Source organism: Aegilops tauschii, chromosome 1, assembly GCF_002575655.3.
Source record: "Aegilops tauschii subsp. strangulata cultivar AL8/78 chromosome 1, Aet v6.0, whole genome shotgun sequence".
Taxonomy (NCBI): Eukaryota; Viridiplantae; Streptophyta; class Magnoliopsida; order Poales; family Poaceae; genus Aegilops; species Aegilops tauschii.
Window position 1 is genome coordinate 290,587,280 of NC_053035.3, and position 16,301 is coordinate 290,603,580.

The 16,301-nt window shown below is 52.7% G+C and overlaps 2 protein-coding genes and 1 pseudogene across 2 annotated transcripts; all 3 read right to left on the minus strand.

The window, feature by feature from the left end:
* Window positions 1–2,551: 2,551 nt before the first annotated feature.
* On the minus strand, window positions 2,552–3,598 carry LOC141029500 (uncharacterized). Its single transcript, XM_073506147.1, has 3 exons — window positions 3,315–3,598; window positions 3,104–3,221; window positions 2,552–3,013 (listed from the first exon to the last, which is right to left on the minus strand). The coding sequence occupies exons 1-3, from the start codon at window positions 3,596–3,598 to the stop codon at window positions 2,552–2,554; spliced, it is 864 nt and encodes a 287-aa protein (XP_073362248.1).
* A 3,141-nt stretch (window positions 3,599–6,739) lies between these two features.
* Window positions 6,740–12,667, minus strand: LOC109749273 (homeobox-leucine zipper protein ROC3). Its single transcript, XM_020308239.4, has 11 exons — window positions 12,487–12,667; window positions 12,027–12,274; window positions 11,631–11,917; window positions 11,232–11,538; window positions 10,540–11,097; window positions 10,331–10,438; window positions 10,004–10,234; window positions 9,701–9,875; window positions 8,952–9,220; window positions 8,737–8,832; window positions 6,740–7,846 (listed from the first exon to the last, which is right to left on the minus strand). Exons 2-11 carry the CDS (start codon window positions 12,198–12,200, stop codon window positions 7,400–7,402), a joined length of 2,652 nt encoding a protein of 883 aa, XP_020163828.1. The 5' UTR covers window positions 12,201–12,274; window positions 12,487–12,667; the 3' UTR covers window positions 6,740–7,399.
* Window positions 12,668–15,169: 2,502 nt separating this feature from the next.
* The window catches only part of LOC141039331 (uncharacterized), a 47,362-nt pseudogene continuing 46,230 nt past the window's right edge, over window positions 15,170–16,301 (minus strand).

Genomic DNA, 16,301 nt, shown 5'->3' on the forward strand with positions numbered 1-16,301 from the left:
AAAACATGGCATATCAACACTCAAGATTACTTTTTTTTAAAGGGTAATATATTAATATCACGCAGATGCCAATTACACTCAGCCTCTGCACTTACAAAATGTCGTAATGACATCCAGGATGCACACAGCTAAAGAAAAAAATAAAAAAGAAAGGAAAAAACAAAGGTCCCGCCACAGCGATCGACTTATCTCAGTAGCCGCACACAAACCACATCCAAATGCAACACTCGAAAAACATAAAAGGTCTTCAAAAACAACGCCCCCAAGAAGGAAACAGTGCACAAGCACCATCGTTGCTCGATCCAAAATCTTAGGTTTTCACCCTGAAGAAGTCCGAGCTCTCAAAACAATTCCTTAAGCAAGGCAATTGCCAGCACAACCAATGAAGGCCAGGCCTTACGTTTTCACCTTGAAAGTCACGGCTCGGTACTCGAGGAGTACCACCAAAAATGAATTCCTCCAATGCTGCCGCCCCCACTTGACACTGCTGCTCCTAAGAGTTATCAAACACCCGGCTGACTCCATCGCCTCGAAGGCTCCGTCCATCTAACTGACCCTTCGATCTCAGCCACCATGACCTTCTCCACAGCTGCCTACGGCATAGAAATCGAGAAGCTGACATGTCCTATGGTGTCAACAAACAATAGAGCTTCGCGCCACGTCGTCATGGAACCTCATAGGCTGATATGGCGTGCACGACCGAATACTATCTGATCCAGATATTTTGGGCAGGATCTCCGGCAGAAGTTCCGGAACACGTCGATGACCAAATCAAGGAGGACAGATCATGTAGGACTTCGCGATGATGCGAAAAGAGCACGAGGACATCCACCATTATTTTCATGGCAGCAGGCCCACACGCCGCCCAGATCCAGCCCGCCGCCGCGTGCCTGCAAGCATCCGTGGACTGAAGCCTGCCGACCAGAACCCCATGCCGCATCAACCGGCGAGGCGCACGACCGACCACAACTTTGGCCGACTTCGACCAACCCACCCAGATCAGATCGGAGGGATCGACAACCCAAGCCATCGCTGCAAGCCGGGGCACACCACCGAACGAGGCACCTCACCACACCCGTCAATGAGCAGCGCCGCCACCATCAAATCGGAGGTTCGCCGCCACCAGATTGGAGCCACGCCGCCGCTAGATCAGAGTCGCGCCACCGCCAGAGAGGGAGAGGAGCCGCGCCCATGGAAGGCCCCGCTGCCGCCGGCACTGCCTGGGCTTCGCTCGGCAAAGACCCTCAACAACGGCGAGGGAGAGGTGCTGGACGGGAGGCCCGGTGGCCTGCGGGACTAGGTTCCCCCGAGTCGCCGGTACGAGCGATGCGGGGGTCTTTTTTCTATTCTCCCACTCAAGATTACTGGCTTGTTTCTTTCAGGAATCAATATTAGTAGCTTCTTCTCTCTTTTCATACTATATGATTGCTGGTCTCACATTTCTCCGGGCAAGCTGCCTGTATGGTAAGCACTAAGCAGGAATCAGAGCCAATGCCAGGGAGCAGAGCAGAGCGATGGCAAGTTGCAATGGCATGAGTGACATGCAATGCAAAGCCTGACCTGACGCATCATGGTCCATGTATATCACCACACTGCCCCAGGCACAGGACCTCCATTGAGTCAACAGAGACAGGTCACTAGCCAACATACATATGTAGGGCACACGAGGCGATAGATCAACACCCCCGTCGTAAGGGCTGCTGCTTCTCAAGCTTGACACTGCTGACACACAACACACCACCACAAGATATATCCCTCAGCGGCACGTCACATAGCAACACACGTAGGCTTAGGGCAACTCCAACGCGGATTACCGGAAAAAGTACATCACCAAATGTGGCACGAATAGGAGCATAGGCCATCCAAGGGCAGGCACCAAAGGCGTGTTTGGTTACATTGCCGATCCAGCCTGGCCCGGCGAGCCTGACTCTATTGAGCCGGTTTGAGAGGATGCAGGCTAAAAAACACCCGATGCATATAGTTTGGTTGCCTGCATGCCCCTAGTTGCATGAGACAACCATTTTCGACCCGGCGTTTGATTGCCCGCATTGCATTAGGTGCACATATAACATGGTGTTTGGTTGTAACCTGCATAAGGTGTTGTCACCACTTCAAACTAGTGGTGAGCTTACCACACCGAATCTGAACATGTAGCGCCATCTACTTAAACAAATGACAGTTCATCCTAACTAGTATCAAATGACAATTCAAATTATTAAGAGCCATTGGCTAAATAAGGGATAGTTCATCGGTGTTGCTGCTACCAGATCTTCCTCTTCCTCTCCTCTTCTTCTGCTTCTGCTTCTGCTGCTGCTGCTGCTTCTTGTTCTTCTTCCATCTTCAAATCCTGCATTGACCTCTGTTAAGCCACATCGCCTCTGCCCCACTCCAACCTTTTGTTCTTCCAAGCGTCATTGTCAAATGCCTCCACACCATGCCCAGAGCTAACAACATCGTCAGGCTCGACATCTTCCTCCCCAGGCACGTGTTCATCAAAGCCCCACTGGAGGATCCAGTTATGCAGAATGCAACAAGCAAGAACTAGCTTAACCTAAGTGGAGTATGGGTGGAATGGCTTCTGATCCAGGATCTTAAACCTATTCTTCAGAGCTCCAAATGCCCTCTCAACAGTTACTCTAAGGCTGGAGTGTCTGAGATTAAACAGCTCCTGTGCAGTCCTAGGATAGTTCCTACCAGAGAACTCGTTGAGATGGTACCTTGTTTTCCTGAAGGGTGGAAGAATACCCGGCCGACATGCATAGCCAGCATCTCCAAGGTAGAACTTGCCGTCGGGGATGTTGATCCCATCAGGTCGACTCATGCTGTCAGTGAGAATGTTAGTATCATGCGCTGACCCCTCCCAGCCAGCCAGCACATATGTGAACTTCAGATCAAAGTCAACAGCAGCAAGCACATTCTGGCTTGTGTAGTGCTTCCTTCCCCTGTATGCTGCAGACTGTGACCTAGAAACTCTGGCAGTGACATGAGTACCATCTATTGCCCCAATGCAATCCTGAAAATGGCATCACAAGCCTGTGTTAGTGCTCAACTTGAACAATACAAGCATATCAAGCCATGAAAAGTGTATATTGTCAATGCTCACCTTGAAGTATGGATACCATCTTGGGCTTCCGCGAATCTTGGGTGGAGTCTGACCAGATGGTATCCTGATCACCTCTCCTCTAAGCTCCCCAATAGCAAAAAGCACTTGCTTGAAGTACCTAGAAATGGTCTCCATTGATCTCCTGAACGTGTTGTGAATGACCATGAACCTCTGGTTATGGCCAACAACATAGAGGAACATGGCCACTTACTCTTCGACACTGGTGTTGATGCTATCTTGTAACAGCCCCCTGCTCCTGAAGGTCTCGACAAGCCCGGCAAATGCCGCTCTTTTCATTCTAAGCATCCACAGAGCCTCGACGTCATTGCAGTTGTAGATGTAGTTCAAATTTTGGATCCTCTCCTGTTCCCGGGGAAACAATGGACCATAGCGGATCAAAGGTCTCCCAGCACGACGAACAACTCTCTGGTGCATGAACATGCCCCATGCCTGAATCACACTAATCAGTGCTGCTGCCTGGATTATCAGCCTCATCCGTGCGTCCATAACCTAGTCGACATCGACGGTTCGTTCAGTGGGAAATCGATTCTACACCTAGCTTAACGGCCTAACCACTGAGCTAACAAAGGGGGGAGGGGGTGCTGCTTACCGGCATCGGAGACGAGGACGGCGTAGGGGGAGCCATGGCACAGACTAGGTCGACCAGACGGTGGCCAACAGCAAGGGGAGCATCAGATCCGCCGCAAACGCCGCCGCCGCCTATAGCACAGATCTGAAATCGCAGCCGCCGCCGATGGTGAGGCAGTAGGGAAGAAAGGGGGCAGTGGCTATGGGTGAGCGAGTGAAAGGGGGGGGGGGTGAGGCTAATTTGGTGTCGGGACGGCGCGCCAGATTTCCATCTCCCGCCATCCCCCTCGCCCTCGCCTCGCTCCCGCCCGTGCGACCTCGCGCCGCACTCAGCCTGGCTCGCGAGAAACTGCCGATCCGAGCGTTTCCAGCGAGCCAGGCTCTGGGCTGCTTTGAGAAGCGTGCGATGCAGGCCCAACAGGAAAACCAGGCAACCAAACAGGCCTCTCCCTTCCCGCGCGGGCCTGGTTGAGCTCGATGCGAGCAACCAAACACACCCCAAATGTCCGCTCCCAGTTTTTTCTATACCCGGACTATTCAAAACAATCAAAGATAAATAGCACAATTCTTATGCAATTGAAAGATAAATATTATAATGCAACTATAATTCAGATAAAAATATTACAATACAAACAAAAGTATGGAAATAAAATATTTCAAGTTTGAATTCATCTTAGTCACACACATGTTCTAGTTTTCCAGAAACTTCCAAAGATGCTAAACCACATCATTTTGCAGCTGCTCATGAGTTTGTCAATGTCGATTTTGCTCTTGAAGCTGGATAGGATCACCCATATTTTAAACATCTAGACCATGGCAAACTCCATCATCCTCATCCTCCACAATCATGTTGTGCATGATTACACACGTTGTTATCACCTCCCACAATGTTTCTGCATCCCATAGTTTAACAAGCCCGCGAAGAGCTGCAAAACAGGCTTGGAGCACTCCAAATGCTCTCTCCACACTGTTTCTAGCCAATTCTTGTTTTGGGGCAAAATGACATATTTTGAAGGATAGTTACCATCAAAGATAGTATACCACATTGTAGTTATGACCAATGATGGTATAGTTGCACTTAGGAGCTTGGCCCGCACACAACCTTGCAAACAACGGAGACCACTTCAGCATGCCAAATAAAAGTGTCAAAACTAGAGGTCATGTGATGCAACTGCTTCAAGAATGATGGTGGGCTTTTTGCGATGACCTTGCTATTGCCCTTGTTGAGCATAAGGGCAGTTCTTTGATTTCCAGTGCATGCAATTCAGGGATCCGAGCATACTTGTAAACTCTCTTGCTTCTCCAGTTGCCATGAGCCTTGTTGCATATGCGTGAGTGGGTTCTCTCAAGTACTCCGGTCCAAACGCCTTCACCACTGCAGTAGCAAATTTGACCATCGCTTCGAGACATGTGCTTTCAGACATTGACAGATACTCATCCCACGAATCAGCGGTCGTGCCACAGGCAAGCATCTTCATTGTAGTCGTGCACTTCTGGTAACCAAAGAACTCAATGGTTCTAATGGGACCCTTCTTCTGGATGAAGTAATCATGATTGGCCCGGACACCATGGTAGATGCAACAAATACTTGTCGCCATATCCGAAATCGATGGCGGACATAGGGCTTGAATAGTGCATCGGAGGCGAAAGTAGTCACCGACTAACATCAAATGCCCACGTGCCCTATTCCGATTCAACACTCGACGACCCTTTGTTGAACCGTGTGGTTGAGGTGTTGAGAACATGCTCTTCCACAGACATCGCGTCTGCAAGAACCGCCCTCATCATCGCCGTTTCATCCTCATATTCCACCTCCTCATCCGATTAAGATGACTCAGTGAAATTGTTATAGAAGTACTACTCGTATGAATCCATCGTGTTTGCTTTAAAGAAACAATGAGAACGTCAAAGAATTTGGGAATGGCATTTGACTGGACACTTTTCGGGTGTGGTGTCTACCATGGAAGGTGTCGGTAGGTAGCAAAGAATACCTGGGTTGCGGCCAGGTCTGGGGTGGAACAACGACGTAGTCGAAGGAAGGAAGGTGCCTAGGTTGAGCAGTGGAGTTCCAGAAAGGCCAAGGTGGTGGCCGGGGTGGTACAGCGGGGGTGTCGGTCGTCGAGGGAGGATACATAGGGAGGGACAAAGTGGGAGGGAGGAGGACTCCGAGTGGGCTTTATGGATGTGCGGGAGTGTCTGAGTCCAACGTACAAAGGTCTGAACGCCCACAAATCTCAAATAGTTCCTTTTTTTGGATTTCAGGCATTCGGACAGGTCCGGACATTTTTGGTGACCGCCGATGAATGACAAAGACCGTTTAGTCGGGATTTTTGGGGGCGGTTTGGTGATCCACGTTGGAGTTGCCCTCAGTAGAATGCCTTTAATTAAAGACAAGATGATTAAAACATGCATGCAAGGACACCTCCAACCTTTGGTGCGGTCACTGTCAGTACGCCAAAACCATCTGAAGATAGAGGGCCCCCCGCCTGATCCAGCTAGAGGAGCAAGCATGCATGCAGCTACATTTGCATACACACACACACACACACAAGTCAAAGCATCAAACAAATCCACTACAGGCAGGGGTGGTATAGATAGATACTAGACTTGGAGATCTATGGTAGCATGCACTATGCAGGTAAGGAAGAAGAGCCTTTCCTCTTCATAGCAACAGCATGGTGGTATTTATGTGAGGCATCTCCCCACCCAACAACCACACACAGCATCTCCCTGTGTAGCGGTAGTACAGCACAGGGGAAGGGATAAATAGGCAGAAGCTTGAAAAGCCAAGCATCTCGGCACAGCACTGCCTCACAGCTCAAAAATGAAATTGGTCCTCCACCACAGTTGTAGGTTGTCAGAACAAATTCGAGCCAAGGAGGAGGCCGAGGCTGAGGCCACCAATGAAGACAATGGATCCAATGCAACAGAAGGGCAGGCATTCAAAGCCTGGCGCAGATTAGGCTCACGCAAAAAACAAAAGCCAGCATCCGCATTCACTACCATTCAACAACCAGAGGAGAGATAAGAGATCCGCAGATTGCAATGTAAGAAGTACCAATAACACAGTAATAACAAAACATGATCCAAATGTTTTACAGACAAGGCAGAGAGAGGAAACAAGTCAATTCCCGAACCAAGAGACCCTTCCGTTGCTAGTGGGAAGGATCACGAATGGTTCGCTCTTGACTCCTCCTCTCTCACCTTCATCTTCCCTTTCGCATTACAGTCTGCTTTAACAAGTCTTGGAACAAAGTCTACGACGGATCGCACGCTCAAACTAATTAAGTACTCTCATTATTACAAAATCAAAAGAAGATACCTTCACAGTCTTTGACTTTCTGAGCAGGGGGGAGAGGGAGAGTAGCAGCAAGAACCGCATGACCAAAATGCCCTGGGCTGATTCTGTTGGTGTTGGTTGGTGCAAGTGAGAGCTTGACAAGACCCTTTCTGGCTGGAGATGGATCACGTTGCCTTCCTTCCCAAAATGATCAAAATGCCCCCAGTGGTTTACTCGAGGGTATTTTTGCCATTTTGAGAGGAGCATGGCGGGAAGAGAGGGGTTTTGTTGTTAGTCTTGGGCTCTTGTCAAATCCTTCCTTGCACCTGAGCTGCTAATAGGGATACTTGAGGTGTCAGCAGGTGGCAAAATAATTGTACTTCGGTCTGCGGCGTGTGCTCCCCTCCACTCCCACCCAGCATCTCTTGCTACTGGTCGGAACCTGCAGGCGCCGGCTCAGTCCGGCCACCTCCGGCACCCTTGAGTGCTGTTGTAATCTGGTGAATGGTGTTGCAGATGTGGCTGTTGATTGCGGTGACGCTTGAGAGGTTGAGCTTGGCTGAAGGCACGGCGCTGGCCAGCACCTGCATGCCGACGGTGAGGAGGCAGCCGGTGGCGGGCTCATCTGCATTGCCAGGACTAGTTTCGCCGTTGCTGGTGGTGTCTGAGCTAGTGGCTCCAGGTGAAGGGCTGGTGGCTGGGAAGATGGCGAAGCCCATGGGGAGTAGAGGGATGTAGGAAGGATCTTCCCCGCTCATTGTGACCTGGATGGCATCCACATCCACGGTTGCAAACACCACCAGGCTTCCACCATCAGGGTGGATGCTGCTCTCCTGCAGCAGGAGCTCCACATTCTGTGATGAGTTGCTTGCAGACTGTGATAGAAAGTTGCAGAAATGTCAGCTCTCAACATTTACCGAGATGTCAGCATGTTATTAACTGTAAACTGGTAATCTAAACTTAGTTGATCTTACAAGGAGTACAAAGAAGGAAGTAATTCTCTACTTCTCTAGCATGCATGTGCTTCCATAGTTCCATATCTACCGACCACAGAGATGTCACTAAGATATCTCAATCAGATTGTAAACATGGAAAGGCAGTACATCGAGACTGATTTAGAACTCACTAGACATATAATGTGTACAAGACGCAACATGTATTTCTAAAATTGAGTATTTTCTTTGCATCTAAAAGCTCTTATAGCAAATTAGACGAATTGTGAACGTAATGGCAGCACATAAACGAATCTAAAAGCTTTTGTAGCAAATTACAGTGGTGCATGTGACCAGCCTGAGCCTACACCACACACATATCATTTAATGTGGTACCTTAAGCAGCCAGTGTTAATTTATTGTCCTTGGTATTGGTAGGAAACAGTAAGTTATTTGAACCACTATCAAAATGTTGGTATTGGTAGTAAACAGTAAGTTACTAGAAGCACTATCAAAATAAATAGCTGTTACTGCAGTAATTCAGTAGCAATGAGCTATTGAAAAACTCTTGCTAAATTTTTGGCAATTTTGCTCATTAAAACATTATATATTTTCCTCTACATGGTCAGTAAGATTTAGGAAGTGACAAATTGTGATTATACATGTTCGGCATAGATACTAAGTACACGTGAAGTTCTAGTTACCAAAGAAAGAGTTATATTATTGAGTGTGCCCGAAAGAGCTTTTGTGGCCTCTTGGTGTACACAGCTTTTTATTCAAGTACAAAGGAACTCCAGCATTCAGAACTTGTGACGACCGGAAAGAGTACTTACATTTATGCGAAGAAGAGAAATGCAATTCCTTGGGTGTGATCCATTTGCAATATGTGCCACCTCATGAAGTGAGCCCCCGTTTGACAAAATCTCAAGCTGCAAAAGCATGACACGCATCACAAAACTGATAAAGTAAAGAAAATTTTAGAAGAAAGAAGGTAACAAAAACTAACAATGATAACAATATTTGAGAAGATAATATAGATCGTTGGTACCTGACAGCGCTGTTGCTCGTCTGCAAGAAGTTCAAACACCTGTTGATGGCTGAAAGGAAGCCAGCTTGTGGAGACCGCAGTGAGGATGACACCGCTGGGCTGCCCCGGCTCAGTATTCTTCCTTGTTGTAATCCTGACAGTGTCGTCTGTAGAATCAGATAGTGCCGTCCAAGACTGGCTCCCAGATGCACTTATGTTAGCACAGAAGGCGGTGATCATCCTCTGAGACAGCTTCATCATATTTGTCCTCGCCTCAGGGGTGCGGATAACTGGGATTGGGATATAGAAATCAATACGACTAAGCTCTTGTGAAGATGGATAAATATCGATAAAACCCAGCACAGAAATGATAAAAGTGGTAAGTACAACCAGTGTAGAAGATCCCAAGAGAATGATTGAAATTGCAGCACTCGAGTATAAACAAGTAAACGAGCATGTACACATATATTGGTACGATCTTCCTTCCCAATAATACGATGATGACTGACAAAAGGACATGTTTTAAAGAAGCAACTAAGCATTGGCCCTCTGAGGCATAATGTCGAACAATTGACAGGCGAGCAGGCAAGAACAACTACGGTACAGAACAAGCATAGAGATAAATGGCGAGATCGATCGGTTTAGGTAATAATCTAGATTCAGCATCGGAATTCACAAGCAGGATGAGCATCATTCAGATGAAATGTAAGCAGCAAAGAGAAGAAGGCATGCCGTGCGATGCGATCGACGCGGTGCAGGGCGGTCCTTACCTCCTTGGTCGGCGATGCTGCGGGCGAGCTCGCTGGCAAGGCGCTCGCACTGGCGCTGGAGGACGGAGACCCACCTGGTGGCCCCGAACGCGGCGCCGCCGGCGACGTGGTCCTTGAAAACCGGCTGCAGGGGCTTCTCCTCCCCCACCACCTCCATGTGCTCCACCCACACCACCTGCGTCAATCCACGTGTCAGAGCTCAGTCCATGCATGCCATGCCACGTCACACATGCATCGCGATGTGGCATGCCACGTCACACATGCATGATGCATGCATTGGGCCTTGGGGGTGGCGGTGCGTACCCTGGAATAGCCATTGGGGGCGTCCTGGATGATGCAGCCGGAGGGCCGGCGGCGGCACCGGACCAGCGAGCTGGTCTGCTGCTGCTGCTGCAGAAGCTCCTCCTGGAAGCCGTCGGCTGGGAAGTCGACGATGGACCAGGTGCCTTCGTCGGCGTTGTGCACGCAGTACCGGAAGAAGACCACCTCCCGCGCCGGCACTAGAGGAGACAGGAACTGCATCTCCGCTTGCATCTGCATGCGCACGTTCATCAGCAAACAAATCAACTACGACATCGATCGATGCATGCATCTAGGATTAACCGATGTGGTAGTAAATGGGGTGGTTACCAAGATGAGAGATCCACTGCTGAGATGGCCAGAAGCAGCGCCATGGTGTATGACCTGAATGGTCCTTGCCTTGCACACGATCGAAGGGAACAGCTCCATCCACTTGTTCTGCACGCATGAGCGGGTGATCTCAAGTTATCTGACGTACGTGGGCAATGGAAGAAAATGAAGTAATTTGATCAAGATGGAAGTTGATGAACTGTACTCACCGCGTCGAGGAAGGCATCGACCAATGTGATGCTGTTCATGATGACGACGGCACTGTCGCGCGTCCCTTCAGTCTTCGCCGCGTGGGCGACGTCAGCCTGTTGCTGCTTCCCGGAGTCGATGGGCCAGCTGAGCATCCGCACATGCTCCTCGGCGTCCATGACCTCGCCGGACGAGGGACCGGCGCCGCGGCGGCGCGCCCAGAGCGGCTCGCTGGTGCGGCACATCTTGCTGAGGTGGTCGGCGGCCGTTGATGCGAGCTCCATCACCAGCTGTTTGTCCTGCTCCTGGACGACGACGGGCGTCATTGGGCCCTGCAAGTATGACGCCGTCGCCGCGACGCCGTGCCCGCCGGCGGCCATCTGCTGCGGCAAGGCCATGAGGTCCATGGCGCCGTGCTGCTGCTCGGCGAAGTGCCGGGAGTATACGTTCATGTCGAGGTCCAGGGGCGGCATGAGCACCGGCGGCGGCGCCGACATGCAGCTCAACGCTGAAGCCGACGACATGCCAGGCTGGCGCCCGCCACCGTACCTGCTGGCGATGCACGCCAAGCGGTCTAGCTGCAGCAACCATCCGACGCGCAAAAGACGTACACCATTAGCCCGTGTGAAGAACAACTTGATGCAGTACATTACAGTAACACTAGCAGGCATTAATTAGCTAGGGTTTAAGCAAGTGGCAAGAACGTACGCACCTCGTCTTTGAGGCGTGCGTTCTCGATGCGGAGGTTCTGCTCCTCGTAGGACATGTCACCAATGACGGCGGCGTGGCCGCAGCTAGGGCAGACGACGTTGCGGATGGCGGCCTGGAGGCGGTAGTTGTCTGTCTTGAGGGACTCGTTCTCGGCGCGGAGGATGACGTTGTCGGCGCGGTCCTGCTGCGCCTTCATCTGCGTGCGCCGGTTCTGGAACCAGAACTTGACCTGCCGGGGCTTCAGCCCCAGCTCCTGACTCAGCTTCAGCCGCTGCTTGTCGTCCGGGTGCGGGCACTCCTTGAACAGCCTGCATGAAAGCATCCATACGCGCGCATCGGTCAGATTACTAATTCAGGAAGATTTTCGTCATTAAGATCGGGTTTGGTTCTTATTTCTTACGCCTCCATCTGCTGGATCTGGTGCGCGGTGTGGCGATGGTAGCGCTTCTTCTTGCCGTTGCCGTTGGACGCCGCCGCGGCCGCCGAAGAGGAGGGGTGGTGGCCGGCGCCGGCACCGTCCGGCTCGCTGTGCTGTGGCTTCTGGTCTCTGTCGTCGTCGACGTCGGCGAAGCTGAGCAGACCGTCCAGGTGGCCGCTGCCGGAGCCGCCGCTGAGCTCCATCTCCATGTCTAGGTCCAACTCCTCGTCCTTGGCCATGTGAAGCCCACCCATAACGCCCTCCTCTTTCTGAAAAAACAACCCAGCAGCAAAAAGAAACACATTTATTAATTTTCCTCATATGCATGTATATGCTAATATGCAACAGACAAGATGAAGACGAAGGCGAAGCACTTACGGGTATCAAGTTGGTGGAGAAGTGGTGATGAAAGGGCATGGCGGAAGAGTTAGACATGAAGCCGGCGAGCGCGCCCGGGTTGGGCATGAGCGGCGAGGCGAAGAGCGCATCGGCGGAGGAGCTGCCCGCGGCCATGGCCGCCATGGACGAGAGAACCTGGCAGTCCCCAAACATGGTTCTTCTTCCTTAACTCCTCGACCGACCGACCGACCAAGGAGAAGGAAGGAGGAGCACCTGGCTGCAGCGACCTGCAGTGGTTCACCGTAAGATGGAGTAAAAACCAAGGTGAGGACGAAGCATGGTAGAGAGGGAGAGGGCGGTGGTACAGGGCGGAGGGGGAAGAAGATTTAGCGGGGGGAGTAGTAAAGGGAAAGATTTGGAGGAGGAAGAGGAGGAGGAGATGGGTGGGTGAAAGCGGAGGGGCGAGGGACAAGGAGAAGTAAATGGCGGGAGTAAATACCCTGTCGGTTGTTCTGTGCCTCGCCTGAGCGCCTGTCTCCCCTCCCCAGCCCGGCCCCGGCAGTCCCTCGAGCTCGGAGGTCGACGGAGACGGGGAAGACGAACTCGGCTCGATCCCTCCTCCCTCGCTCGCCTTTATTCTCGCGACGCAGCAGGAGAGGAGAGGAGTGAGCGGAGCGGAGGTGGGAGGGGAGGGCACACTGTCCGCTACGACTCCACGCCCCCTCTCGCTTTGACCTAATAGCAAAGAACAAACGCAGTGACGGGGGCGGGCCAGCTGGCAGTGTCACTGACAGCTCAGCCCCACCGTTGAAACCGCGTGCACCGGGCCCCACGTGGCGGCGGCCCTGCGCCAGGGCGTGCCTCGGGGAGACGCCCGTGACGTGAGTGACCAGCGAAACGATTCCCACGCCGGTGCGGGCCCCGCGGGCCAGCAGAGCCGGAGGCGTGAAAAAATGGAAAAAGGAAAGCCGAATATAGGGGAATTAATGCGGGTAATTACGGGCGGGATTACAGCGGGGGGCGAGGAGTAAATGCCCGCCTTAACTGCGCACAGTAACGGACGGGCGAGCGCGCGCGCGGGCCGGGCCGGCGCCGTGAACCCGCCCATCTTTCCGTCCCACCGCCTCGCCTGAGCACGGTAACGGACGGGCCGACCCGCCGCGCTCTCCTCGTCGTCTTTCTGACGGAGAGAGAGGTCAACACGTCTCCTCCCCGCTTCTAGGGCCGCCCTCCGGTCCGTCCGATGACGGCGGATCCGTCCATGGGCGACTGCCGCGTTACGGCGGGCCTCGGGCATGGCGCCCATGTGTCGTGTTCGCGTACTCCTGCTGTGCTGCGTGCATGCCCGGCCCGCCGTGGTCGTCGTACGTTACTGCTGCGCGCGGTAACGTACGCGTACGCGCGGGTGGCGAGCAAAAAAGGTTTTTGCATGCGTTCTCGTCGCAGTTAATGCTGGCCGGCGTACCGCCCGGGCGCTGCTGCTGCTCGGCGATCGCCGCGATCTTCTCTCGACCGTGCGATCTGTCCGGATCGCCGTATGCTTACACAGTTCTTCTTCTTCCTCATGCACGCGTATCGCCGAGAGACGGTTTGGTCTCGTTTCTTTAGTTCTCTAATATAGTCTATATATAGACTAGCTATAGATAACACATTTTCTTTTGGCGTGTATAAAATGCGGCGAACTGGTTCGATCTTCCAATGCTGCATGCCCACGAGAGGAGAGCAAGCAAGCGTGCAAGATGAAGATTGAGAAGGAATTCCATCGATCGATCGATCGATATATCATGCATGGGAGACTGCGAGGAGTGGCGCAGCGGGGGAGATGTATGGCTGGGAGTATCGTGGGAGTGCAGGACAAGCTGATCTCCAATGAATGCCGGCAATGTTGGCACACAGTGACACTGGAAATAGCTAGACCTTGGCCTCTGTTGCCCTGTTGTGGAGTACGTACACACATTCACCCATTATTGAACTGCAAAACACATTTACTACCACCATGTGATTCTGCCCTAGCTTGCCTAGCTTGGACATCAACTGCCGCTGCCTCCGGTTCATCCAACTTAACTACCACGCACAGCTCAACTTTCCCTTCTTACTTTCTCCGGTAACCTGGCTAATTAGCTTCGGACATAATACACACACGCGGATGCAGTTTCCTTCATTGAGCTGCATTATAAGGGCATCTCCGATGTAATATATGTATGTACAAGCACGCCATTAAATAATTTACACCTCATGTTCGCTTCTGCTCCCGCGACTCACCTCCGCCTACACTCCATAGCCGCCGCAGCAGCAACCGCCCCCACCCACGACCCACCTAACCACCGCCATGCCTCACCGGCGTGGATCTACGGGAGCGCCGCAGCCGACGCAACCACGGCAAGATGTGGAGCTGCCTCGGATGCCCCTTCCTTATATATCACGTGTTTCCCCATATGCTGCGCCCGTTTGGATCCGCATCGCCGGAGATGTTGGAGGCCACAAGGGCGAGGAGATGTAGACATAGGGCGGAGAGGATCCGTGACACGCCATGTCATGGACGCAGTGCATGAGGGAGTGGAAGGATGCAAAGAAAGACATGGAGGTGGATCCGATCTCGCGGTCCAGATGGGAAAGGTATGTCGAAGTTTGCAGGAATTAGGCGGATCGAGAGCTGAGGAATTTTGCTCGGAGGATTTACTTCGAGGGCACGGAGTGTTAGAACCGCTCTCTCACACGGATGGATGGAGGTAGAAGAAGGAGGACTTTTAGTGACTAACGCCCCGGCGTGTGTTCTTTTCTTCTCACGATACCAGCTCACCTCAAACACGTACAAACCGGCTGGCTTTGTAGCCCAGCAGCAACGCCTACGCTTTTTACGCACCCACGAACATGCCCAGCTACATGCAAGGATCCACTCGGTCTTCGCGCACGACGCGGCTGCCGCTGCTAACAGCCAAACTACTAAACAGCAACTAATACATGCATGCATGCCCGTCTAGCTAGCTAATAACTCACACCACCACGTCACACACGCACGCACACCTACGCCACGTCGCCGCTGCGTCCCGTGCGCCACCGACACGCCCGACGAACCCGACGAGCCTGACGGCACAAGTGTGTCCCGCGCGCACCCGACGCGCCCGACGAGCCCGACCACACATGCCGTGGCTTATTCCAACACACACCCCCTAAGCCACGGCCTAGAGGAGTCCGTCGTCGTCGATGTTGGCACCAGCCAAGAGAGCCTGCTCCGCCGCCGGTCCTTTCCGCAGCTGCGGGCACTCGCGTCGGAAGTGCCCGTGCTCCCCGCACTTGTAGCAGCGCCTGCGCCTGTTGCCGCCGCTCCCCGACGCCACGCTGCGCCCGTCATCGTCGTCCCGAGCACCACCGTGTCGACGCTCCTGTGCTGCCCACTGCGCCGCCATCATGAGCAGCTGCTCACCCCCGCGCTCGCCGCCGTCTTGTCCACGGCGCCGAACCCGCTCGTCGAACGCACGCAGCCGCCTGAGCGCTTCGTCGAACGCCATCGTTGTCACGTCGTGGAACTGCTCGATGCCGGCGACGACGGGGGAGAGCCGATCTGGCACCGTATCTAGCAGCTTCTTGACGAGCGCCGCGTCGCCCAGCGTCTCTGTAACACCCTGGATGTAACTTTCCATATTTGTAACTCCAACTCTTGCCATTTTCGGCTATGTGTTATGATATTCCCTTCGTGGTCGGGTTTTGTTTTTCGTTTTGTATTTTGTTCATGTCATGTATCTCATATCATGTCATCATGTGCATTGCATTTGCATACGTGTTCGTCTTATGCGTCCGAGCATTTTCCCCGTTGTCCGTTTTGCAATCCGGCACTCCCACGTGCACCGGCGCACCCCTCTTGTTTCTTTTCATGAGCGGGTGTTAAACGTTTTCGGAATGGACCGAGGCTTGCCAAGTGGCCTTGGGATAACACCGGTAGACCACCTATCAAGTTTCGTTCCATTTGGAGGTCGTTTGGTGCTCCAACGGTTAATCGGGTAACCGCAAAGTCCTTTTATGTGTTGCAGCAAAACCCTCCTCCAAACAGCCCAATAACCCTTCTAAGCCCCCTCCATGCTCTCGGTCATTCGATCACGATCGTGTGGGCGAAAATCGCACTCCATTTGGAGTCTCCTAGCTCCCTCTAGCTACAAATAGGTGATCCCCCGATATTTTCGCGCAGATCAAACCCTAACCCCGCCTCCCTCCGCGCGCCGGACACGTCCGGTCCGCGCCGGACAAACTAAGCTGCCGCCCTCGCCCACTCACGCCGCGCCACGTGGCGCCCGTACGCCGCCGCCGAAGCCCGCCGGG

Excerpts from the sequence above, each read along its gene's own strand:
- LOC141029500 (XM_073506147.1), bottom strand. The coding sequence starts at position 3,598 with ATGAGGCTGATAATCCAGGCAGCAGCACTGATTAGTGTGATTCAGGCA. Across the intron at positions 3,222-3,314 it reads ATCAACACCAGTGTCGAAGA|GTACTTCAAGCAAGTGCTTT; the intron begins GTAAGTGGCCAT and ends GACCATTTCTAG. Across the intron at positions 3,014-3,103 it reads GATGGTATCCATACTTCAAG|GATTGCATTGGGGCAATAGA; the intron begins GTGAGCATTGAC and ends TGCCATTTTCAG.
- LOC109749273 (XM_020308239.4), bottom strand. The coding sequence starts at position 12,200 with ATGTTTGGGGACTGCCAGGTTCTCTCGTCCATGGCGGCCATGGCCGCG. Across the intron at positions 11,918-12,026 it reads TCTCCACCAACTTGATACCC|AAAGAGGAGGGCGTTATGGG; the intron begins GTAAGTGCTTCG and ends TTGTTTTTTCAG. Across the intron at positions 8,833-8,951 it reads ACGAGCAACAGCGCTGTCAG|CTTGAGATTTTGTCAAACGG; the intron begins GTACCAACGATC and ends ATGCTTTTGCAG.